This window comes from Juglans regia, chromosome 11 (assembly GCF_001411555.2).
Source record: "Juglans regia cultivar Chandler chromosome 11, Walnut 2.0, whole genome shotgun sequence".
NCBI classification, from domain to species: Eukaryota; Viridiplantae; Streptophyta; class Magnoliopsida; order Fagales; family Juglandaceae; genus Juglans; species Juglans regia.
The window spans coordinates 33,811,264-33,835,805 of NC_049911.1; the positions used below are offsets into that span (position 1 = coordinate 33,811,264).

Genomic DNA, 24,542 nt, shown 5'->3' on the forward strand with positions numbered 1-24,542 from the left:
CGTGGAATGTGTAAATATCATGCAGTCATTTTGAAAAAAAGTAAGGTCTATTCATAAAAAAATTAATTTCTTTTCATGTAAATTTTATATTTATTTTTATTTTTTTAAAATGACTGCACGACACTTACACACTTACAATTACAAATGTCATTTCTGTTTCTGTAAAAGTAAATACAGTACAACATGCCTTATAAATTGGTGTAATAAGAAACTGATGGGCGGTGCTACAGTTACCGAGAAATGGTACCGACTGAGGTGGAGGCCACCTTGTGTCTATTAATTAATAAAAAAATGAATACAGGATCGGATCGTCTCCCTCGTTACCCCAAACCCAGTTTCATCCATCTTCTCTCCCTCTTTCCATCAGTACTCACGGATACAAAATTTTCTCCGATAGTACAAATTCACCAAAATTTGTCTAAAATTACTCATGAACATTGGCCTCTGAAACTCCTCCCACAAAGTTAATTGGCCAGTTCGTTCACTTCTCCAGGGACTTCTCCCTTTCACTTAGTCACCACAAGCTAAATGTATACTAAGCTTAACGTAAAACACCACAGCCAAAGCTCACGAGTTTTTGAAGGGAAAACTTTGTTGCTTTTGCATGGCGATGTTGATACGTACTATTTTCTTCAAGCTAAGCAGGAAAATGTTACTGTTTGGTCGATGGTGAAGTTCAGGAAATTGAAAAGAAAGATGATTTTGAAGTTCTTAGCTGTGAACCAAACAGTAAAAGTTCTTTGTTTCCTAATAATTTGCTCAGTTTTCTCATCAAGCAAACGGGGCGTTTAATTTCGAAATTTCCGTTTACAACCTTTGATGAACCAAGTAAAATTATGTTGAATTGGGTTTTGGGTCTGAATGGGAAGTTTTGTTTCAGTGGAAATGTCTAACGGAGAAGTACCAACGACTTCATTTACTGGTCTGAATGGCAGGAAACCATGCATAAGCATGATTAATTACACTTGCTCAGGGGCTTTAGGGTATCAAAATGAGAGATGCGAGAGGCGGAGGAAACTTTGTTTTTTTTTCTTAGGAAAATGCTGCTGAGCTCCCGCTGGCCGCTGGGGGCTCCGCTGGAATTTTTTTTTTTTATTTTTTTATTTAGTGATTAAAGAATTATTTTGTAATAATGTTATAAATTTTTTATTTTTTTAAACATATTTAAAAGTATTAAAAATATATATAATGAAAAAAAGCAACAAAAAAGCAAATATCCAAAATACACCACAGCGGTTACTGTAGAATCACTTTTTTTTAATGAGTGCTTAGGGGGTGCTTGCTCAGCAGTAATCTCTGGGGCAAATTTTTCCTTTTTAATTTTTTTTTATTCATATTTTTTTAATATTTTTAAATTTGTTTTAAAAAAAATTAATATACTAATAATTATTTTCTTAATTAATAAGTAAAAAAAATATAAAAAATAAAATAAAATAAAAATAAAAAAGTAAAATGAGACGGCATGTTTCTTTTTTAATAACCAAGTGGCAAGTGACGCCTCCCCGTCGGTAGTTTTTATCGGTAGAATTTTTCGGTAAAAGTAGCATTTTTCTTTGCAAATATGTTATTACCTTAGATATATAATTCTGTCAAAAAGTTCTTCCCGGCTTCTCAGAAGGTGGGAAGAAAGTATGTTCGGAATTTCATGTGTTGAAAGTTTTTCTTAGTGTGGTGAGAAGAAAGAGAAGAACTTCTCCAATAATTAGCAGGAATATGGGAGGAAATAGGAGTTTGAACTTTGCGTAGATTGGTTTTATTGGACAAAGCAATTATGACTCGTCACCGACACAAACACCATTGTGAATTCACACAGTAACAAGAGGATTTTTCACCAATACAGTTATGATTTGTCACCGACACAAACGGATTTTTCATGGGCTTATATTTGTTAAAGTAATGATATACACAATATTTTTTATAACATTTTTTACAATACATAATATAAAGTGAAAATATTTTTGTAAAATGATATTATTTTTATAAAATATTTTACAATAATATTCCTTATTTTAAAACCTGATTGCGAAATGATTAATATTATTCATCATCTTAATTTTTATCCTCTCATTATCTTATGATGTGACATTAAATGATTGAAGATTATTTATTATATTTCACTTATAAACCTATCATCTAATGCCACATCATGAGATGATAAATATATTTTTACTTGTGGAATGAATATATGTTGTGAAAAGTATTGTGTGTTTATCATTTTTCTATTTGTTAAGGTAAGAGCATTCATCATTTTTTTGTCATATTATCATCATCACAGCCAAGGGAGGTAATCCAACAAAAGTTAGATGAGGCACATTACTTATTGATCACAAATCTTATACCCCGGATGCATGCATTAGATGAGGCACATTACTTCTCTATCATGGCAAAAATTAGCAACATATCATGAAATGTCTGCGAAACCTTAACCCTAGTTGCCTTTTGAGAAAAAAATCACAGAATGTTTGATGGTCATCCGAGTTAGGATTACCCCGCCATATGGATCGGACCCCACTAACACTTGTGAATTAACCTCCCAAGTATACAAATTACTATGTGTTGTTTCAATGCTAAGTTGTGTTTCAATGCTTTGGATTGGTCTGTGAATACCCATTTCCTGGTATAAAAGTTATAAACAATTAACCATTAGCATTGAAACATCAAATAAGACTTGACACAGCACATAAGCAATGACACAACACATAACACAATATTGAAACAGAACATAGCAATGGGTTTGCACAGACCAACCCAAAGCAATGACACAATACATAACATTCAGACAACAAATAAGCATTGACAGAGCACAAAAGTATTGAAACATAACACACCATTGAAATAGTACATAGCAATGGATCTGCACAGACCACCCAAAGTATTGACAAATCACATACCATTGAAACACACGAAGCATGCAAACAGAACATAGCAATGGGTCTGTACAGACCAACTCGTGGGTGTACAAACTAGTCTTGGCATCAATCGAAACATCACATAGCAATCAAACCAAACAGAACACGAATAATCTCAATTGACATAGCAGTAATACCCATTTCCAACAAAAAAAATGCACAAATCGAACTCGTATAGGTAACCCGTGAGAAATCTAGGGTTTTTTTTTTTTAAAACCCTAGATCTCAAAATCTAGCCACACAGGAACCGTATAAGAGGTCAAATGGGGTAGAGAACTTCGGTGCAAACAGCCATGGAGGAGAGTTTTCCATGGAAGAAGTCGAATAGTCATGACTACACAATGCGCATGGGGGAATCCATGAGATTAAGGAAACCTAATGCGATTGAAGAGATTGGACTTACAGTGATGAGAGAATGCAGATGAGGTCGTCGATGGTGGCCACGGGCGAGGGAGGGGCCAAAACCACAAACGCAGCCAATAGTTGAAGGAAGGGGATGCAGGAGGAAACCTAGAAATCAACGATTTTGGTTTGGGGAGGAACAATCGAACCCCATATTTGGAGATTCATTGTAGCATCTCCATCCATTCAGTGCATTCACCACAAAATGGGGAATGAAATAGAGAGATTTGGGCAAAATTTCCAAAACAATTTTCAAAATTTAAGAATTTTGGGAATATAGAGAACGGGCTATAAATGCTCTAAGACAATAACAGCTCAAGTATCATAATGATTATAGCTCATATAATTCGTAACAGTAATCGTTTGAACAAAAGAGAGCTTTAAGTTATACAAAGAAAAGGAAAGGAAAGGAAAGGAATCTTCATTCATCATCGCTTTACACTAGCAGTTGGGACAAGTGTCATTGTCTAGCCATTGGAAGTTACAAGTTCGATTTTAAAGAAAAGAACAGCCCATCCAAAGAAGCTCAGCCCCCGCGCCATCCGAATCCGATGCCGATAACTCCTGCAAACATATACTGCAACTACCGGTTCTCGATGGTTTTTAGCAACAAACGTCTCCGCCTTCTTCAACCTTTCAATAACAGTTCTTAGATGCACACTGCTCGCAAATCCTCACCGCCCAAACCCAAAAGCACCGAGCCTCACGTGATCCCTTCAACTCGGATGAATTCAATCTTGGTGACGAGGGAAAAGGATTTCAAACTTCATTATTTTATAGTTCAAAGCGTTGCAGTAACCAAGACTTGGCGCTTGCTAGAAGCCGTTCATCGACCACTTGGGATGAGAGTATCTATTATTGCACTCAAACAAGTGCATGAATTCTATCATTCTAGAGAATAAGATGGGTAAGGTACTTATATTTTTGTTCTTATATTATTGTACCTCTAAGGAAGAAGTCCAACAAAGAATATAAGAACAAAAATAAAAAGCAAGAAAACGGAAACATGCACAAATCGGCGGTACAGATGTGACAAACACGAATCATGTAGACCAGAATACACATGTTATAAAGCCCCCCAGAATTGATGCAACATTTTCCCAAATAAATATTCAGATCAAGGATAGCCACAAATGCCATCATCAAAGAACTTTGAAATCATAAGAGCATAGACTACAATACAAAGGCAACGTTAAAAAAAATTAATCTTGATACTGAAAAAGACACGCTTTTTTGGGCAAAATGTCTTAGACGAGAGGCAGTAAGAGAAGAAGAAAGTAAATGTCCGAACTTCCAAGTATCACTTTTATGGTATGGATCCTTTTCTATAATTATGACTACAAAACACTACCCTCTAGAAGAAAAGGGATCTCCTGATCAAGAATTGGGTTGTCCATAACACCATCTATATCGGAAAGACATCTTTAAACTAGAAGGATTATAGGAAAAAATGTAATGTTTCACAGGCATGGGAAATATATTTTTTACAGGAAAAAAATAACTTGATATCCAGATATCAAGAAAATTCTGGATATCAATGAACTCAAATATCAACCTGAAAGCATTGGCATCATCTCGGTGCAACATTTGATTTTTGCTTGACGAATTAATCAATATCAATATCAAAATAAACCTCAGCGTTCTGAAGATAACAGAAACCAAGCAACAAAGAGTAAGATGGGGGAATCTTCAAGGGTAAGCGTATTACAACCAAACATGAGAGAAATTTGTTCCAAAAAACTGGACCCAACAGCATGAAAACTACTTTTTTCCTTTTAATTTTCTATCTTTTGGCTTGGAGCATGAAATCTATCTACTAGGTAGAACGAGATTTCAACTTCTTCACACGTTTGACAGCCGGGGAAATGGTTTTTATTGCCTTCCTGGGTTTCTTTGCAGAAACAGCTCTCTTCTTCACCTTTTTAGTTGCAGGAGGCATCTCTCTGATAGGACCTGGAGGTAACCCTTTCTTAAGTGCACTTCCTCTTGGCGTAACAGAGGGGGGCAATCTCAAACTTTGTGGAGGCATCGGACTGTGGGGCTTCCACACCAAATTATTCTTCATGGAAAACCTTACCTTCTTTGCACTCTTTTCCCCACTCTTCGCACTTGTGCCACCATCAGCATCCCCCTCACTGTTTAGCTCAAGATTTTGGGATTTCTGTTTCTTTGCTCTCTTTCTCTTCTTAGATACAGTACCATTAACTTTAATTTTTGGCAAATCACAGGCACTCACAACATCAATATCCAAGCCAGCTTCAGCAGCAATCTTCTCAAACTGAATCTGGAGATTCGAAATCACAGATTCATTGAATGTTACAGAACCCCCAGCACCAGTATATTCACCGTTTGGATTCATCCCGTTTGCAATAGCTGCATTCTCCTCTCTCTCTGCAGGACTATCCTCTAAAACCGTATCAGCAATCTCAATCTTCTTTGTCTTCTTAGATTTTTTGCCACTGCCACCTGAGTCTTTCTTCTTTTTCCTGCACTTCTTTAAAGACTTATCACCAGAAGACACATTTTCAGCATCTGCACCAACCTCAGCAGGTTCCAAGCCAGCCATTTCCATCTCGGCACCAATAGGAACCAAAGTTGGCACTTCTTCATCACTTTCGACAGTATCAGGAATCGGAACCTCAATCCCTGAAGGCGCCGCATCCTTCTCCAACTTGGAAAACTCCTCATACAAACCAAACAGTACCTTCCTATTCCCCTGACAGCATTGAACCGAAGAACCCAATTCATAAAACTTGCTCGAAAACCCCATGGTCAATGCAATCGTCCCAAGCACCACAGCTTCGTCACTGGAATCAACCTCATCCCCAACTTTCTTGATCTCCAATAACTTCTTCCCCATTTTTAACAACTCATCAAACATACAAGACCTAATCTTCCCTAGCAACACTTTATCAGGCAACTTCCCCATAACAGAAACAAACGGCTCCAAAAGAACCTGGACTATTACAGAGCGAACAGGAAGGAACGGCCTAAGCTCCTCAAGAAAAACGGATGCAATATGGTAATTAACACCACTGCCCTGAAACTTATCATCAGAGAAGAAAGTCCTCTCCACCAAAACACCCATAAAACGACTCGATAGTTCGGAATCCCACGAATTATTTTTCAACAAAGCGAAAGAATGATGCAAAAACCTACGAATGAAGAGGTAGAACTTGTCTAACCTGAGGGCGTCGATGCCAGACCACTCACGGCGCATGGTGAGGAGGAAGACAGAGAAGTAGTGGAAGGAGAGAGGAAGAGGGAGGCGGAGGAGGACAGAGGAGAGGCGGTCGACGAGTTGGGACTGAACGGGAAGCTTGTCGGCGTGCCAGACGCAGTAGAAGAGGCCCTTCCAGAGCTTCCTCATAAGATCGTCAGGTAGATCGCGTTGGGATGGAAGCCATGTATTGAGAAGGAGGATGAGAGCTTTGTTCCGGGTGCTCTGGTTGGATGCGCCGAGCTGCTTTATCAGGGAGATCCCTTCTTCTGCTTGCGCTCCGTCGCCCATTGTTAAGAGGCACCAGATTTAACAAGCCTAACCTAACCTAACCTAACCTAACCTAAACTGGTTGGTTTTCAGTTGAGAAAATTAGGTTGGAGAAGGAAAGTCGAGAATATTGCTCAAATGCTTCAATGATTTCATAACCACAATAGATTAATGTTAGAGCAGAAGCAGCAGCAGCGGCCAGCGGTCGGTCCTTTTCTGAATTCTGAGATGAAAACCCTAGGGGACTTTCTTCGGTTTGTTTGGCTTCGGATATTCTGATATTCATTTTTATTAGTACGTGGAAGGGGGCATCCTAGGTCCAAGTAATCTACCCGCCCCAATTATTCCGGGTTTGGGTGACTTAGCATGCACGTATCACCCTTTTTTTTTTTTTTTAACTGAGATACGACTACATTTTACGTATGTTTCAAATTGGTACGTAAATACACAATTTATTTTAATATCTATCGCTATTATTAAAAGGATACAAGTACATAATTATTTTTTTCCTGATTAATGTGATAAGATGAATTGAGATAAAAGTTAAAAGTTGAATAAAATATTATTAAAATATATTTTTTTAATATTATTTTTATTTTGAGATTTAAAAAAATTAAATTATTTATTTTATTTTGTGTGAAAATTTAAAAAAATTATAATAATTAAATGAGATGAGATGAAATGAAAAAAGTTGCAAAAAGCCCTTAATAAAATAGTTAGCAAATAAATGATTAACAACGAAAAACATCACCGTTTGAATAAGCTGCATTTTTTTTTTTCCAAGTAGAACCAGACAAAATGAAGAAGTGCACCTTCAACAATTTTAATATGTTAATGTTTCCTCATTCTAAAAATTGTAAGAGTAAACTATATGTAAACCCATTGAGAGGATTTAAGGGAAATTAAGAGCAGAAGGAGACGGAAGCTCAGAATGAAGAAAAATGAGTTTTCTGTCAAGAAGGATATATGGTTCTAAACTCTTTTGCATTTTTCGTATTGTGAGATCTGTTAGTCCATGCCTTGAGGGAAGGAATATTAGAACTCTGACGGCTTGGAACAGCATCCTTCCATATCAAATTGGCAAATTCTGGATGATCAACAAAAGGATTTCTGTTATGCTGATAAAACCTGCATATTCTTTCATTCCTCAACTTCTCTTCTCTTGAAGGTGGATCGACTTCATTCCATTTTAATAACGTAGAAAGCAGTCCCATCTCCCTCTTTCCTACAGATGGTGGAACCACGAAATTTGAGGTAATCAATACCTATTCGGAAGTAGCAACAAAGGGCTCTGAACTTTCAGCAACCATAAGAAACCATTACAAGCACATAGAGCAACAAGATTTATTTGGTAAGAGTATACTGGGTTGACTTTTGGCTTGTAATAAGTTAACAGTTTATTTCTAAATCAATGCAATATGCAACAACGGAAAGGGAAAATTTATTTCAATCAAGGTAGCATTTGCGAAGAATATTATATCAAAGGAAATTAAACCAAAGAGTTCAGCAGCAACTTTGAGGTTATAAGCATATCTTTTCATTTGCATATCTACAAGCAATCATGGTTGCTAGCGAAGCAACTTCAAACAAAATTTTCATCGCACGCACAAATTTACAGGGACATAAATATAATAGATAGCTATTGACTGAGAAAATGAATGCAGTGCATTGATGGCATGGAAGTGAAGGTGAAAATGAGTTTAAATCCAAGGTGGCAGAAGGGTAGCATAGCACAAGTGAAATAGTGAATGGAAGTATTGAAAGTAAACAACTCATAGTCACGACATTGGATGGATGGTGGCGAAGGTGTGGTAACAGGTAACAGTTGCGTTACTGGAGGTCATAGTTTTGGTTGCCAATTATAATGGCACAATGGTTTGGTGTCAAATGCCTTGCCCGAGACAACGACTGTCATTGTGTTTGTAGTGGAGGTGATGTTAAAATGTTGTTCAAGCAAAAAAATACTATTATACTTGTAATGGGGAGCCGTGGTAGTGATGATGATGCTAGTCTCAAAGAGCCGTTAATGGTAGTGGATGATTAAGGCAAGCTCACAGTAAAACACAGGGTAGGCGATACTGATCACACTGGATCGACCACAACCATCAATGTAGTAGGCAGTTGTGTTGTACATTGCTTTGTTTTGTTTTGGGGGGGGGAGCGCTGGTGGTGGCATGACTGGCTCAGAGATAGAGTGATGGAAAGGTTAGTAGCCACTGTCAGGGTAGTATCATAGTAAAGACAGCACGGTTGCCTATTCCAGACAAAAAAAGCAGGGTTCTATTGACATGGTAATGAAGCTTGGAAGTAATAGCAGCAGTAATGGTAATTGAACAGAGGGAGTCTTGGTGCATTGAAGGTAGTGATGGCCGCCTTGGAGAGGTTCCCCGACATAAGAAAAAAAAAAGGTAGTGATTGAGGCGGAAGCTTCATTTAAGTTCTAATTTAAAAGATTTTGAAAGTTGGGTTGCTGGAAAAACTAACTATTCTTGTTAAAAAGATACAGAACGAAACACCAGTCAGGTGTTTCAACTTCAAAATTGATGCCCTCAATTTTTGTTTTATAATATATAACCCAGTAAGAGTGACTAAGATAATTTTTTTCTGATTGCTATATAGAACACTGCCTGTGTCAAGTTTGGTTTCCTATTCGCTTTTTCACTTTCAAGTATATGAAAGAGGTTTTCTGCTCTCCCTTGGCCCTTTTTCTCCATACCGGAGGGTATATAAATCAGACAACCTACAATGAGAGTGGAAAAGAGCTAGAAAGACACGGTACAATATACTGAAATTTCTTGTAACCAACCAATGCTTGGAGAATCTGAAAGGCGAAGATCCGGGCCTCCACCTCGTTGATGAAACCCGTAGCAGACTGCCATGTACATTAATGCCCTTGCAATATCACCTCGAACCTGAAGTTAAATGGTATAGAAAATAACTTGAATTATGGGTAAGGCCAGACTATAGATGACAATCAATTTCAAATTAACAGTATACTTCTTGTCCAGGAAAAGTGACCCAATATACAAAGCTAATTACAAATGGAAGAAAAGCAGGTGAAAGATTACAAATATTTGCCGTGTGCCCCTTCAGCAGCTACCATGTGTTTTTCACAAATTAAATTGAATTACACTTATTTCAAACAAACCATACCAATGACTCGATCTTTTAAATCTGTGTGATTTATATTTACTTATTTAAATGAATAAAGAAACTGTAGTTGGTTGCCGGCCACACGTAATCAGGAACCCCAATTCCAAAAAGTCATCCAACACAGTGGCTTACAAAGCCTAGGAAAGGAAGCCATTTTTGGATTTTTTTGGTATGCTTTCCGTGAAACTTTTTTACTTCCAAAATCCCAGTAGACCTTTCAATTAATTTATCAATGATTCTTTAACAGCTAATAAGTTTGAAGATTTTAACCCATCTTAACAGAGAGAGACAGAGAGAGAGAGGGAGGGAACAAATGGTTTAGATAAGTTGTTTGAGTAGCATGAGCCTTTCCTCTACAGTTTGGATTGGTTTATAAGAAGCAGTTGATTTAGGTCTCGTTTGGTTACATAAATGAGATGAGGTGAGATGAAAGTTAAAAGTTGAATAAAATATTGTTAGAATATAATTTTTTAATATTATTTTTGTTTTGAGATTTGAAAAAGTTGAATTTTTTTTTTATTTTGTTTGGGAGTTTGAAAAAATTGTAATGATTAGATGAAATGAGATAATTTGTGAAAACAAACCAAGCCTTAGGCTACGTTTAGGTAGCGAGGTGATCTCAGATGATCTGTGAATATTGGTGGAAAAGTAATGATAAAATATTGAATAGTAGTGAAAAGTAAGTAAAAAGTAATAATAAAATATTAAATAATAGTGGAGTGATCTCACTACCCAAACACAGCCTTAGTCTCACCCTGTGTACCACTACCCAGAAGATGGGTTCCACCCACCGGAAGCAACCTAATGGGAAGAGTAGGAAGGCTCAACTTGTTGACCAAAATAGTTAGTTAGAAAACAGAGATCATGTTTTGAGTATCGATTTACCCCAGTGAAAGGTATATACAATTTAGATGTCTTGTAGTAAAAATATAAAATAACCTTTACAGGCGGTGCCCATCTTTCCTTGTCAGTTTCGGTGTCCATAGCAGCTTCTTTGTTTGCTGGCCTCAAACAATTAGTAGAGTTGGCATTGCATTGCCCATAGTACTTGTTCCCCCTAGATGAATTCACTGAAGGAAACTAGAATCTTTAACTAACATCTAACCTTAAGAGGTCAACTTTCATTTAGGTTAGACAACAGAGATAGATGCGCATCTTACCGTTCACATCTGCTGCTCGAATATTGTGTATATCAGTCAATGATGGACCATCAGTTAACCCATATGAACGAGGCCACAAGTGTTCCCCTGAGAAAATAGCAGCATCAAGACCTCTATTTGGTTGGAACTAGCAAGCTATAAGCCAATACAGATGATTAATTCAATTAGATTGTCAAACAATTCAGAAGTACATCACGTTAGAACAGGTTATAGAATGAGTGGAAAGGCTTTTCTCCATATCAGAATGAGAATGACACTAAATTGGCAGCAATAATCTCATTACGTAAACAACATACAGCATATAGGCAACTTGAAATAAGGGCAGAGTTGCCATCTTGTTTTAATTATATCTGAAAGTACACCTATAATAGTCATAATTGTAATAGTTGAATAGTCATAGCATAATTGAGACTTTAAATCATCAGAATCTTTGGTACATGCAACAAACTAATAACTGACTCACTATTCCATCCCTCTGCCTTTCCTGCTAAACGTTTCGGGACAACTCTCAAGGAGTAAATTTCAATTCTGCATTAAAAAAAAAAAAAGAAAGCTCAAATAGTAAGACCTTTATGGTGGATGTAATAATTGGAAAACAAATAGTAAAAGTAGTTGAAGTAACCCGTACATCCCTGATGAAGCATCTGGTTCATCAACATCAGCGGCGTCAAGAATCTTGAGGGCATCCCACACCTGTTAGTGGAAAAGATTAAAAAAAAAAAAAAAACTTTCTAGGTATGGGCACTGAGTAACGGAGTACTCAGGATAAGTAATAGTAGTAGTCTTATCAGGAGCAATAGTAAGAGCTAGCAGTTAAACATTACTTATATAAAAAAAAAAAAAAAAGCGCTAGCAGTTAAACATACAAATGAGATCACCTCTTTGTAGGACAAGGAATGATGCCGAGCAATGATGTGATTCAACTTTTTCTTGAGTGATTTGCCTCCTAAATTTTTTGCATCAGCATAATAGTTGTTCACATCCTCACAAGCATATGTGAAAGAAGGAGCTGGATAATCAGAGGCTTCTGCAACAAGATTCAGGCAGAACAAGTAAAAGGAGATAATCCGAGAGGTCCATCTCCACGAGTTATTTAAGCTAAACCACATGGAATCCCATAGGCCCCTGAAAATAAGGTTTTATTAGAATTTTCATATCGATTTGGGTTCAAGAAGACAAGAACCATCAACAAGTTACAGTTTGATAAGACTGGAAGTGAAGGTTTTGTTTGTGTCTCTAGTTTGTCTTGTTAACATCGTTTCTATTAGTTATTATTTAGGTCATGTGACTAGCAAAAAACTTTTTACGAGTTTGATGGTAGAACCTATTTGTTATATATGGGGTGATGAAAGGCTGAGATTCTATATATACTAATGGCTATAATGGATAAACTTGTTCGAGTTATTACACAATATTTTCTTACCAATTTCATATAAGTTCATGAGATATGAATATTTCTTGGGACTCGGAGGTCGTAACAACGTTGTATTGTAAGCGACCCTTTCTTTCTTTTCTTTTATTTTTTTATTTTTCCTTTTTTGTGACATAAGCGACCTTTTCTTATCCATCTAATTCACAAACTTGTTAGAGCGTTATAGGCAAACTTGTTCCAGTCGAGGATTGAGATTTATCTTTTGTTATTCCAATATCGATGTTTTTCTAGGTTTGTTATGATCTTATGATCTTTTGTCATGTTCCTTTTGTTAAGATTATTAATCAACCAAGTTTTTCCAAGGGGGAAAACAAACGGATAGAGGCATTTCATCAAACATGTTAAGTGCGCTTTGAAAAGCCATTGCTGAAAAGCCTAAAGCGTATGTATTGGAGTCTTGTCTTGAAGAGATGAACTATAATGCTAACCTGGAAAGGGTTTTGGAAACCCAATTACGTTCCAAGGTTGGCCTGGTAGGATGGACAGTTCTGGTCTCGAACTTGGATCCACGGGTTCGAAATTGAGAAAGGTTACTTTCGAGCCGCCGGTAGCTACAAGACGGCATACGTCTCAGCTTACATGTCCGCACCGCCACGGCGTAGGATTTAACCAAATTCAATCTGCCGTCGATAAGGACAGGAGACTCCATGTTTTGGAGGTCTCCTTTCTCTCTTTTAAGTACTTTTTAGCTCCTCTCCTTTCCGCAATAAGAAAGGTTACTCGAGCTGTATAGTGTACAAAGCCTGCGCAGGTTTTCGAAGTTGTATCGGTTTTCCATGCCGTCATTTTCTAACCAAATTGCGGTGGGGCAAAATTGGGGGAGTGAAACTTGGGTCCAATAATAGAGGGTTGTGTTATATTTCACAAAAATAAATTTATAATTCACCTTATTTGATACAGTAAGTTATAATAAAAGTAATTATACATACTTGAATTTATTTTTGTGAAATTATTTTTAGCTAAAACTCTCTAAATATTAAAGAATAAAAAGTATAAAATTAAACTATACTACCATACTAATATAAGATCACGTACATAACCTATATTTATCATATCAAAATTGAATACGATATCACATATATATATATATGAAAAAAAATATTTACAATCGTGAATTATTTAATTACTATATAATCATTTAAAAAAAATGAATAAAACATAAAATTCATATGAAAAAAATTAATTTTTTAATAATAAATCTTCACTTTTTTTTTATGCAGTATTTACATACTTTAAAATTGTATGTAAAATTACTCCACATATATTATCACGAAATTGTAAGTGTAGTTTGACAAACTCAAAAGGAAAAATAAAACTCTTAAACTAGTAGTTAATGAACGGTGAACCTCACATCCCCATAGACATATCATCATACATGTGTTAGCATAAACATTTAGAAGTTTTAAAATTAAATCATAATTTAAGATACATGCTATTCACATCAGTAATGTACGTGAATATTATGCCCGTTGTGCTGTACGGTACGGTAAATATTGTTAAGAGTAACATTACTCTTGAAAATGTATTTCGCTGTTCATTCTTTTTCACTTTTAAACCCAACGATGGGGGATCATTGATCCGCGGGAAAGAAATTGTCTCCATGGTGTCCGCGGTCGTCTGCAATATCCGTCCCTCCAAGCCTGAATGTAGCAGCCCCGCCCCACGCCAAAATTCCTCGAAAAAGAGAAACGGAAAAGGAAATAGACAAGCAGTTATTTCTTTTCCTGTAGGCTGGTGGTGTACAGTGTACGAATAACTAAAGCTAAGATGCAATCGTAGCAGTGGTACGTTCCGACCGTACAGCTGGCCGTGTTTGAGAAATCCAAGCCAACCACCTCGAAACCACCCCCGCCTGCCTTTGTTCTTGTTCCTCGCGCTGCTGCTCGTATTGGTGGCTGGGGTTTTGGAACCTACTCAAGCCTGTGATTTCAGACACGCTTCTCGCATTTATTACGTTTCTGCCACCCCACCACCCGTTTCCGCCAATAATGCTACTGTCATGCTGCCGCGTCATTGAAGGTCGAGATCCCGATGCTGACGACGACAATCTACGGCTGTTACTTATTATCATTTCTGACCGTAGATACAGCAGATCTGACGGCTGTACATCGCTCCACCTTTGGTTGAAACCACCGGACCCGGGGGAGACAATGATCCGGTGCTCGAACCTAGTTCGATCCAACCCTGTCCTCTCGTCGCTCAACAAAAGCCCATCCTTACGGGGACGGTCAAAACATCCGACGGCAACGGAGTCGCTCTTCTTTCTCGAACCTGCACTGTCGAGTGATCTCCTAAACGACGTCAGATCCTGAGAACCCGAGTCGCTGGCTCTCTGCAAAATCATTTGCAAGAACCCGGTCCCCCTCTCTCCTGCAGATGAATGCCGACCCGAAATTCGCCGTATGTTTGAAACCTCACATAATCTTCCGCTCTCAACGTCTGCGACAACGGAGTCATCCGCCGGTGATGGGATGGGCTGGTTTTGGGGTAAAATTTTGGGGTCGTCGACGAGAAGCACATCTTCCGGGTCGACCCGGTAACGACAGAGCGGACAAGTGGAGTGAGCGTCGAGCCAGGTGTCCACGCATTCAACATGGAAGGCGTGCTTGCACTTGGGGAGCAGCCTGAGGACCTCTGCGGAGTCGAACCTGGTGAGACAGACGGCGCACTCGAGCCCTTCCTTTTGGCCCCTTAGGGACCTGAACCGGAACACGGGCAAGGACTCTATAACGGTCCGTTCAATGCCCGAGTTCTTCCTGGCAGCCGAGGGCAGCGGTGCTTGCCCGCTAACGACAATGCTTCCACGCTTGCAGTGCTTGGCGTAGAGGAGGAGGAGAAAGGTGACGGAGAACATGGTGGTCAAGATGGCCACCATAACCGCTATGCCGGGCCTAAACGGCGAGAAACTTGGTCTTCCATTGGGCAAGGGTGGAGGTGACGGGGGTGGGGGTGAAGGAAATAGACCATTTCCCGTGGCAATATCGCCAATACCTCCGCCACGTCCCGCATCAAAAGCAGCATACTGAACCACGTCGTCTGCAGCAATAGAAGAAGGCCAAATAATGGCAGAGAGAGTGACGAGGAGGAGAAGAAGGGGCACGAGCCTCGTGGGCTTCAAATTAAAGATGCCCATGTTTGACGGACGCTGGGATTGAGGATAAGTACCGGACGTTTTTGAATACTCAAATAGCTGGTCTTTATTTTTCTTTGTTTTTGTTTGGGTGAGGCCGAAAAACGTGGGTTCTTGTTTGTAGTTATTGTTTTTGCGAGAGAGAGATTCTATGGGATGGATTTGTGGGAAAAGGTACAAAGGAGACAAAGACAAAGGCATCTATATGTGTATGATCCAACTGAACTTGATTTAATAGAGTGTTTATTTTATTGTAATAATTGAGGGAAGCATTTCAGGGGAGATGATAGAATTTAAAAAAAAAAACACACATAAAATGGATTTTTGACGTCCATTGTGCATTGCAGACAAATATAACCGAACGACATCAGCGGGTAACGAGAAGAGAGAGGTGTGGTTGAGTGGATTTAACGGACTTTTCGTCACCAGAAGAAGCACCTTTAGGAAAAATAGCCTATGGCTGATGAAAACTCAAATTTCTGGTTACAGAGATAGCTACTCACCTGAATGAGATGATGCATATGCAGCAGAGAGAGATTTAGAGGGAGAAGGATCTATGGGGCCGGCTCTGAAAAACTGCGTGAGTCTTACAGCTAGCAAAGAGTTATAGCAATAACTGATCACGTGAACCATGCTTCCCACTGCACCAAACAAACCATAAGATTGGTCCCTATAGGCTATTGTCAAACGTCAATGCCAGTCTCGTGTCTTCTGCGACTCACTATTCTTTTTCCCTCTCGCCTTCTTATTTCCAAAATTTCTTCTACAAAATCTTTTCATTTTCTTTTTGGCAAATAGCGACTTTTACTCGGGGATGAGGTCGAAATCTTGCAGACGAGATAACAAACGGCGCATGCCTGCGGCTCTGCGCATGCACTGTGCGAATTATAGTAGTTAGCCTAATCAGCTCGTTGAGTTCATCGATCTCTTCGAACTCCTTGCTTTTCCGGGGTAACCGCCCATTACCGATCCGTATAAAGTTTCAAATTTTTAGGGTAACCATAAGAAGGCCTTGGTCTTTCTATTTTTATTTTTTATTTTGTACTGAGATTGGCCGGTTTAGAGGGGCAGTCAGGTTAAAGATCTAATCATTTATTCAAAAGTATTAAAATTGTTTGGAGACTAATTTAGTTAAAATTTTAATCCTCAAAATCATAATATTTTATTGCGTTTTCGAATTCGACGTACATATCAGCTCACTCTATTAACATTGGCCTGTGATAGTCATTTTCCTTTTGTCAGTTTTATTCATCTATCAGTATTTAATGACTTAACATTATACTCATACATAGTATCAAAGTATTTTAATCCAGTCTATAGGTCGTTCCCTCTATGACTTGAACTCGTGACGTGGTCCTTACTCTAATATCAATTATTAAAGATCCAATCATTGGTCCAAAAGCCTTCAAGATCATAATAGGTCATAGTTCAAAGCACTGAATTTGTAGGACTCAGACACGCATGGAGAGAAAGATCTTTGGGTTCAAAGATACACTTCTTACATTTTTTCCGCAGAGTCTAGTGGGTTAGGCACGCGAGAGGTGAGAGTCTATCAAAAATGTAAAATTCGTATTTTTTAAGTTAAGAAATGTATATAACTTCGTGGAAAATGATACTATGCTTCCAAACGTGTCTACTGCATTTTAACCTTTTATTAATAGTTAAATAAGTGACTATTAGTTAATTTCAATTTGTTTCTTAATAGTTAAGGATATTTAAAATGTTTAAAAGAAAAATAAAAAAATTCATTTAGACTTGTATATATATTTGGGGTGCACATTTGATGTGCACCCTAGTATTGTCCTAACTCTATATAGATATACACCATTCCCCAAATACTACATGGACAATGATGGAGATGATATGTCCATGGAATGCTGCTAAGGATCAGAAAGACCATCTTGATCGATGAAATGCATGTGTTGATGTCGAAAAAATCGCATAACAAGTCAGAATGAGAGAAAGAGTAATTTCTAATCCACTGGTTGACTTGGGCCTTGGTCGGTGTTATTTGGAGCCCCCCGGTAGTATTCTACAGCGATTGTACAATATCGTTGCATACATCTATGGAGGTAAATGAAAAACAAGTGCAGAAAAAATAAAAAAAAATAAACACACAGATTTACGTAGTTCGATATGTTGTCTACATCCACGGGCATCTGGGGAGGAAAAATCTACTATAATATACTTGTTTATAGTCTCTCATGACCTCTCATTTATTACTGTACAAAAAAAAAAAACTGGAGCTATTCCTCGAGAGGTTGAAGAAGAATAAGATCCCGTCCTCGTTGGTCATCTGGCTCTTTGCTTTTATCTGGTCATTCATTGTGCGTGCTTGCTTGTCAGGAGATAACTGGTCCCTTTGCGCGTCTGTCAACGGAAGTCAGGTTTGACCCTTGGCATGTTTGAGCATTCCTTCCATTTCTCACTTCCTTCTGACACCATCCTTCTACACCTTCTGCACCTATAGTCACTTATTATCTCCTACTCTCTTCCTCTCCATTTTGTCATCTATTGTGGCATGATAGGTTAGGTTTAGCCTTCGGTAGACTGGGTATTTTATCCTTCATGGTATAATCACTTCATTTTGTATTTTCTTGTTTTTGATATTTCTATGTTTCTTTTAGATTTTAAAAGAAATAAAGAAATACAAAAGAAAAAATATAGAAGTATAAAAAAAATATAAAATGAAGTGATCAGTAGACTTCTATCGGTCAAAAGCGTCGGTTCAAAAAGCATTATCCTATCTCCATATGGTTAGCAAACCTCTCCACGAAGGTCGACGTTGCTTTGTTGCCTTTGGGAGGTCGAGTCACTATAGTTTCAGCTGATGCGGGCTAGCTGTTGGCGCTTGTCCCACTTTGATCCACTTAAACATGTTCCACATTATCTGGCACCAGTGATAATGCTGAGCCCTTTTATTTTCGTAAAGAGTATAACTCTTGACCATTATAATAAATATAGCATAGTTTAATTTATAAGAGAATTTAAAATCCTGACACGTGGTTACAAATTGAATCATACCTTATCAACAAAGTAAATGTTGTATTTAAATTTAAAAATAATATTTAAAAGTATATATATATATATTTTTTAACATTGGTATTGAATATCATTCTTATTACTTGCGCATCTTGGTCTTTGCACATGCTTACATCGTCGAGAAGCTTCAACAGACCAAAATCTTCAGCACTAGCATCACCACTTCCGCTTAATCCTACTTTACATATCAAACCCATTGGTAATGAAAAAAGAAAATGAAATATTTGAATATCAATGATTGTTTTATCATGAAAAACTCGCCAAGCCATAAGCAATTATTCAACGGGCTATGGTACCACTACCAACTACAACGATCGACTTGTATAGAGAAATATATGTACATTTTCTGTTTAGGTGAGCAACCCTATCACGATTAGATCACATATGAGATATCATGCATGTATCTGATTTCGGAGATTCTCATTTCATCAGTACATGATCACAGTATCCTCAAAACTCGCAATAAGAATTATGACAATTTAAATAAATATTTTTAAAAAAACATCATCAAAATTAGTAAAGAAAAAACGATGACCATGACAAATGATTCCGAAAAGCTAATAATATATAAAAATAAAAAATAAAAAAGAAGGAAAACTGACCAATTTATGAGAGCTGGTTCGTGCAGAAACAGCAACTCAGACTCGCTTCATCTTGCACAACCATGGCCAATCCATCTTCTAAGTTCCATCGGATTCCAGAGAAAGAGCCACGATCAGGAGGCCCCTCCAGAAAACCAAAAAAAAAAACAAAATTAATAAACAGATGGAGAGGACGTTGGTTACTTAATTTGGGCTTTATAGGTAAAAAGTATGAGATAAATTAAGAAGAAAGATAGGAAGGGAAAAGCGCATGCAAGCGGTTCTGAGTCCCATAACACGTTTCTTGAGAGATGTGCCAGACGTCTCGTATTCGTATCTTCCAGCATCACACGTACGCTCATCTTCGATCTTGTATGAAGTCTCGTATTCGAATCTTCCAGCATCACACGTATGCTCATCTTCGATCTTGTATGAATCAATGATTATAATATTATCGGAATATAATTTTTATTTAATAATTTAAAAAATTAAATTATTTATTATATTTTATATAAAAATTTAAAAAAATTATAATAATAAAATAAAATGAGATGAGTCTTAATCAAATCAAGCCTTAGTTTAACAATTGAAAAATTATTATTTTTTAAATTGAGGTCCCGTTTGAATATAAAAAAGTTTTCAACTCATATCAATTTATCTTATCTAACCATTACAATTTTTTTAAATTTTTACACAAAATATAATAAATAATTCAACTTTTTCAAAATTTAAAATAATAATAATATTAAAAACTAATATTCTAATAATATTTTATTTAACTTTTATCTTTTATCTCAACTCAATATCTAAATCTCCTCTAAATGTATTTAATCATATTTAACCAAGTGTAATGACCTTTATTTCTTATTATTATTTATTTTCAGAATTATAGAAAGTATTAAAGTAAAAAAACATTTTGGAAATGATCTATTTATAAAATATAGCATTTTCGTTGTAATCGGTTTCTCTATCGGAGAATGATCCATCCCTTCACAGAAATAATCTCGTTAATTGATGTATTAAATGCTTCAACTTGGCTAATGAGGCAAACGCCTTTTTTTTTTTCTCGTTGCAATAACCGAAGTTGTTTTACGGGACATTGATCCTCAGCTTTCGTCAAACCAAAACAAGTCCCACCGACCAGACCAAAACAGGAAACATTAGTCGCACCGACGAATCTTTTTGATTTTCAATGATTACAAAACGATGTCATTAGCGTAAACTTTTCGAAGCTTTCTTTTTTCCTTTTATATCAGGTGGACTAGACAGACATCTATGGATTTTGCAATCCTTTTGCTAGCTGACCGAGAGAGAGAGAAGGTTCATTCCCAACTTTTTGTTTGGGAATTCAAAAATTCTTACCATTAATAAAGTAGTTACAGATGATTGCAAATTACAGGATGGGTATCCTGTTTGTGAAATAAAAACCCTTTGAACTACTCCATTACAATACTAAACTGCCAGCATGCATCCAAGCAGAAAATTTTTAGGCTGCGTTACATGTTGAGTTATTTATAAATATTAGTGAGTTGAAATAGTAAAGTGAATTCTTTATAAATAATGTGTTTGAATGTTAATATGAGTTTAGATATATTTATGAGAAGTTAAAAAAAATTATAAGTCCCACGTGTAAATAAATATTGAATTGAAAAAAATTGTGATTCTCACATATAAAGAAGTTTTGAATTGAGATGAGTTTAATAATTTGAGAGTTTGATATTTGAATGTTAGACTCAGATTAAAATTAGACTAAATTGAATTGATCTAAATTGAGTCTAACATTCAAACGGACCTCAATCTGGGTCTTGCGAGTCTTGTTTCATGGGCACAAACACAACTGTAATCTAATTAATATATTGCATTATCTACTTATAATATTGAAATCCTAGGATTTCCTAGAACAATTCAATTGAGCCAGTTTTCATCATCAGCACACCTAATCAACGGTAAACATACAGCAAATACAGGAAGAACATGTACAATTGCTCATCTCCCTGAACATGTCGATCATTGGAATTAAGAAACACCCAAGGGAAAAATCCAACGTCTTCATTGAAAACCATCATTCTGCATCATCTTCACAAATTTTCATATTATTCTGGTATCCGCCTAAGCCTCCAAAATATTATCCCCATCCCTATCTTCGCTATAGAATGAGGATTCAGAAAGAATCAAAAGACTCGTTCTGTGCTGCATCTTCATTCTCATCTTCCGCCTGAGATTCTGACCCTTCTTCGGTTTTTCTATAAACTGTACCCTCACTTTCCTTGGTGGTTTTAGAAGCAGCGCTCTCATCAGACGAAGTAGATGCATCAATGTTTGCAGTCCCCTTTAGTGCAACAGACTCAGAACCACTTAATACTGCCATCTCCTTATTGGTTGCACTGGAGGTAATATCCATAACCTGAATCGATTCATGGAATCTATCTGTTCCATTCCAAGATCCAGGGGTTTCCATCAGCATCAATGTTGAATCACTGTGCACTTTTGGTTCCATATTTTCCTCCTTTAGTGATATAAAAGAATTTAAGCCAATCTCTGAATTGGCTAAGCCAGATTTAGAACCTTTTTCACCACGAAGAGCATCTCCAAAAGCGGCATTTTCTACCTTCCCCCTGTTGCTCGCCTCTGAGCCTGAATCTTTTATATCGACCTTAACTTCTAGTGCGCCACTAGTTTCATTGTCCTGATCTACTTCACTCTTCTCTGTATCCTCTATTTCTTGCTCCTTCACCTTTCTCAAACCTCCAATTTCAGTGCTTATAGTTCGGCTGTTCTGCATCACAGCACTGGAGGCATCATCACCTTTGTAATTTTCCTCTCTTGCCTCCTGGGTATTCCTTTGAACTTCAATTTGGGCTTCATCTTCAAAAAAGCTTACATCCTCAATTTGGTTCCCATTCCCTTCACTATCTAGCTCTTCACTTCCTCCCTCCCTTTCCCTATCTTCTTCATCGATTAAATCATCAACTTCCTCAGATTCTTCCTCTTCGACTCTCCCCTGCTGATGTCCATCCATTTCATCATCTCCACTACCCCTTCCTTCATCCTCATTTTCTTCTGGTTTTATCTCTTCTATCACTTGTTCCAACTCTTCTTTTCTTTCTGTTTCCTCTTCTCGAGGATGGAGGTCCTTCCTCCCAAGTTTTATGATTTCATGCCCACTCTGCATTTTTTCAGATATCTTGCTGGAGTTCTCCTCAGATGCCTTCTTCCTTTCATGGGAGTGTTTGACTTGGTAAAGCAACCAAATGCAAATGGCAAGCAAAAGACATATCTGTATTGCATGCTTCACCTTGAAGCCTTTTGACTTCTGATTTCTACTAGGTGATTGTTTCAACATGGTTGATTTCTTCAAACAAGCCTTCCAAATATCAGCAACAAGTTCTGAACCCAACCAACATGTTGGAGATTTAAATTTACAGTGGAATAACCAGAAAAGAGATTAATCAATCTAAATAGGCAAAGTCAAACTAAAAACTCAAAAAAAAAAAAGAACCAATATTGCAAGAAACCTAATTAACACTTCGAGATATTTAGTTGTTCAGAGTAAGGAGAAGAGAAGAAAAAAGTTTGGCTGGTTCTTTGTCCCAGCCTGTTGGCAACAACACCAAAATTCTTGTCACACGGATATTTTGCAATTTTGGTAGTGGTACAACCAACATGACTAAAAAAGTGAATTTTGGACTTTCCATCTCTTATATCGTTGAAAGCTACAATATTCGTGGTCATACCACTACACTTGTGGTGTTACCACCAACATGACTGGAAAGAAGTGAATTGCAGACCATCATCTTTTATTATGTTTTGGTTGCACAACGGAGACAAACCAGTTGGATAATGAGATCAATGTAAAGGATGTCTTTGTTCTCCAGGTCCACTACTATTGGAAATCTGAGGTCAAATCGATTTATTTATTTCTTCATGTCTTCTCAGCAATCAACCAGAGTGGCAGAGTTTCAACCAAATCAACTAGACTACCATACTGTGAAAGAAAAAGGAACCTACGCAGGAAAACACGTCTCTGGATGGCTAGATGAGGTCATATGCGCTGTGTGTGTAAATACAAAACGGTAGTGAATAGCATTACTTAGGAACATTTGAACAGTAATGCGCGGTATATGCCATGAGCAATCATCCCAGTTAGAAGGAAGGAAACGGCTATTTACCCTTTTCTTTTCTTTTATTTTTTGGTCCATAAATAGCTATAAAATTTAAAGCACTAAAAATAACACCCAGTCTAAATCATAACTCTAAAATTGGTGGGCACAAGTCAAAATTGCATCTTTAAGTAAAATAATGGGATCAACCCAAAAGATTAGATTTGGTATTTAAAACAAGGGAAATGAACCATTTTGGAAGAGACCCAAATACCCAGAACTAACCTTCTTGGCCTCCTGGGCCAAGCCCTCTTCTTATCCCAACTTTAGAACAACAACTACCCCCAATTACACAAAGGAATTTTTTTTTTCTGAAAATTTGAGAATTCTGCAAGAAAAATTGTGTCGAACAAAGAATAATAGAGAAATTGCTAATTAAGCATCGGTTCGTGCATCAGATTGCAGTAAATCCAAGCTGATTTCACACCAAAAAAAGTAAAAAATCAATGTAGAAAAAGCAAATGCGTGAATGCAATAGATCACAGAAAAGAAGTGTGGGAGAAAGGTACCTGTCGAGTCGCTAATAAACGTAAATTGAGGCTTCAAATTGGCTCTATAACGAGTCTAAGAAGCTTCCTGGCAAAAAGATTTCTTCCCTCGAAAATTAAAAGCAGTTAAAGAAGAGAGAAGACTGTTGGGAAGTTAAAGGGTGTGAATAGCGTGTCCCTCCCTCTGTGCAGAGCAACTCCAAAAAGCCATCGCCATAAGAATGAATGAGAGAGCTTTTCATTCGTGTGACAGAGAAAGGTGAGCATTTTATTCCTGCCATATTAAACGACTTCGTTTCTAGTGTATAGTACGAAATCCATTAAACACTTAGTATTTTTGCATTTAAATTTTACTATTAAAATGGGTCCCTCTAGATTGAAATTTGACAATCTAAGATTTTGTCACTTCTAAGATTATATCATATTATTAAGATTATATCATATAGTTTATTTTTCAATATTCATCTTAATAGTTAAAATTAGATAAGAAACAAAGTGTAAGTTTTTGTAATTGAAAAATGAAATATATTAGTTTTATTTAATAATCCGAAATGTAAAGTGTAAATATTTTGATACGTTGAGGACAGAAAGTATA

At 37.1% G+C, this 24,542-nt stretch overlaps 4 protein-coding genes across 4 annotated transcripts; all 4 read right to left on the reverse strand.

Annotated features, from left to right (window-relative positions):
* Positions 1–3,710: 3,710 nt before the first annotated feature.
* Positions 3,711–7,064, reverse strand: LOC109009453 (ribosomal RNA processing protein 1 homolog A-like). The gene has a single exon (XM_018989906.2). It carries the CDS (start codon positions 6,820–6,822, stop codon positions 5,128–5,130), a length of 1,695 nt encoding a protein of 564 aa, XP_018845451.1. The 5' UTR covers positions 6,823–7,064; the 3' UTR covers positions 3,711–5,127.
* Positions 7,065–7,620: 556 nt separating this feature from the next.
* LOC109009454 (extracellular ribonuclease-like) lies at positions 7,621–13,329 on the reverse strand. The gene is made up of 8 exons (XM_018989907.2): positions 12,975–13,329; positions 11,993–12,239; positions 11,743–11,807; positions 11,578–11,642; positions 11,115–11,201; positions 10,894–11,024; positions 9,608–9,713; positions 7,621–8,026 (listed from the first exon to the last, which is right to left on the reverse strand). Exons 1-8 carry the CDS (start codon positions 13,193–13,195, stop codon positions 7,755–7,757), a joined length of 1,194 nt encoding a protein of 397 aa, XP_018845452.1. The 5' UTR covers positions 13,196–13,329; the 3' UTR covers positions 7,621–7,754.
* Positions 13,330–13,849: 520 nt separating this feature from the next.
* On the reverse strand, positions 13,850–16,229 carry LOC109009455 (RING-H2 finger protein ATL43). Its single transcript, XM_018989909.2, has one exon. The coding sequence runs from the start codon at positions 15,875–15,877 to the stop codon at positions 14,309–14,311; it is 1,569 nt and encodes a 522-aa protein (XP_018845454.2). The 5' UTR covers positions 15,878–16,229; the 3' UTR covers positions 13,850–14,308.
* A 4,908-nt stretch (positions 16,230–21,137) lies between these two features.
* Positions 21,138–24,193, reverse strand: LOC109009456 (midasin-like). The gene is made up of 2 exons (XM_018989910.2): positions 23,969–24,193; positions 21,138–22,686 (listed from the first exon to the last, which is right to left on the reverse strand). Exon 2 carries the CDS (start codon positions 22,640–22,642, stop codon positions 21,461–21,463), a length of 1,182 nt encoding a protein of 393 aa, XP_018845455.1. The 5' UTR covers positions 22,643–22,686; positions 23,969–24,193; the 3' UTR covers positions 21,138–21,460.
* Between the last annotated feature and the right edge of the window lie 349 nt (positions 24,194–24,542).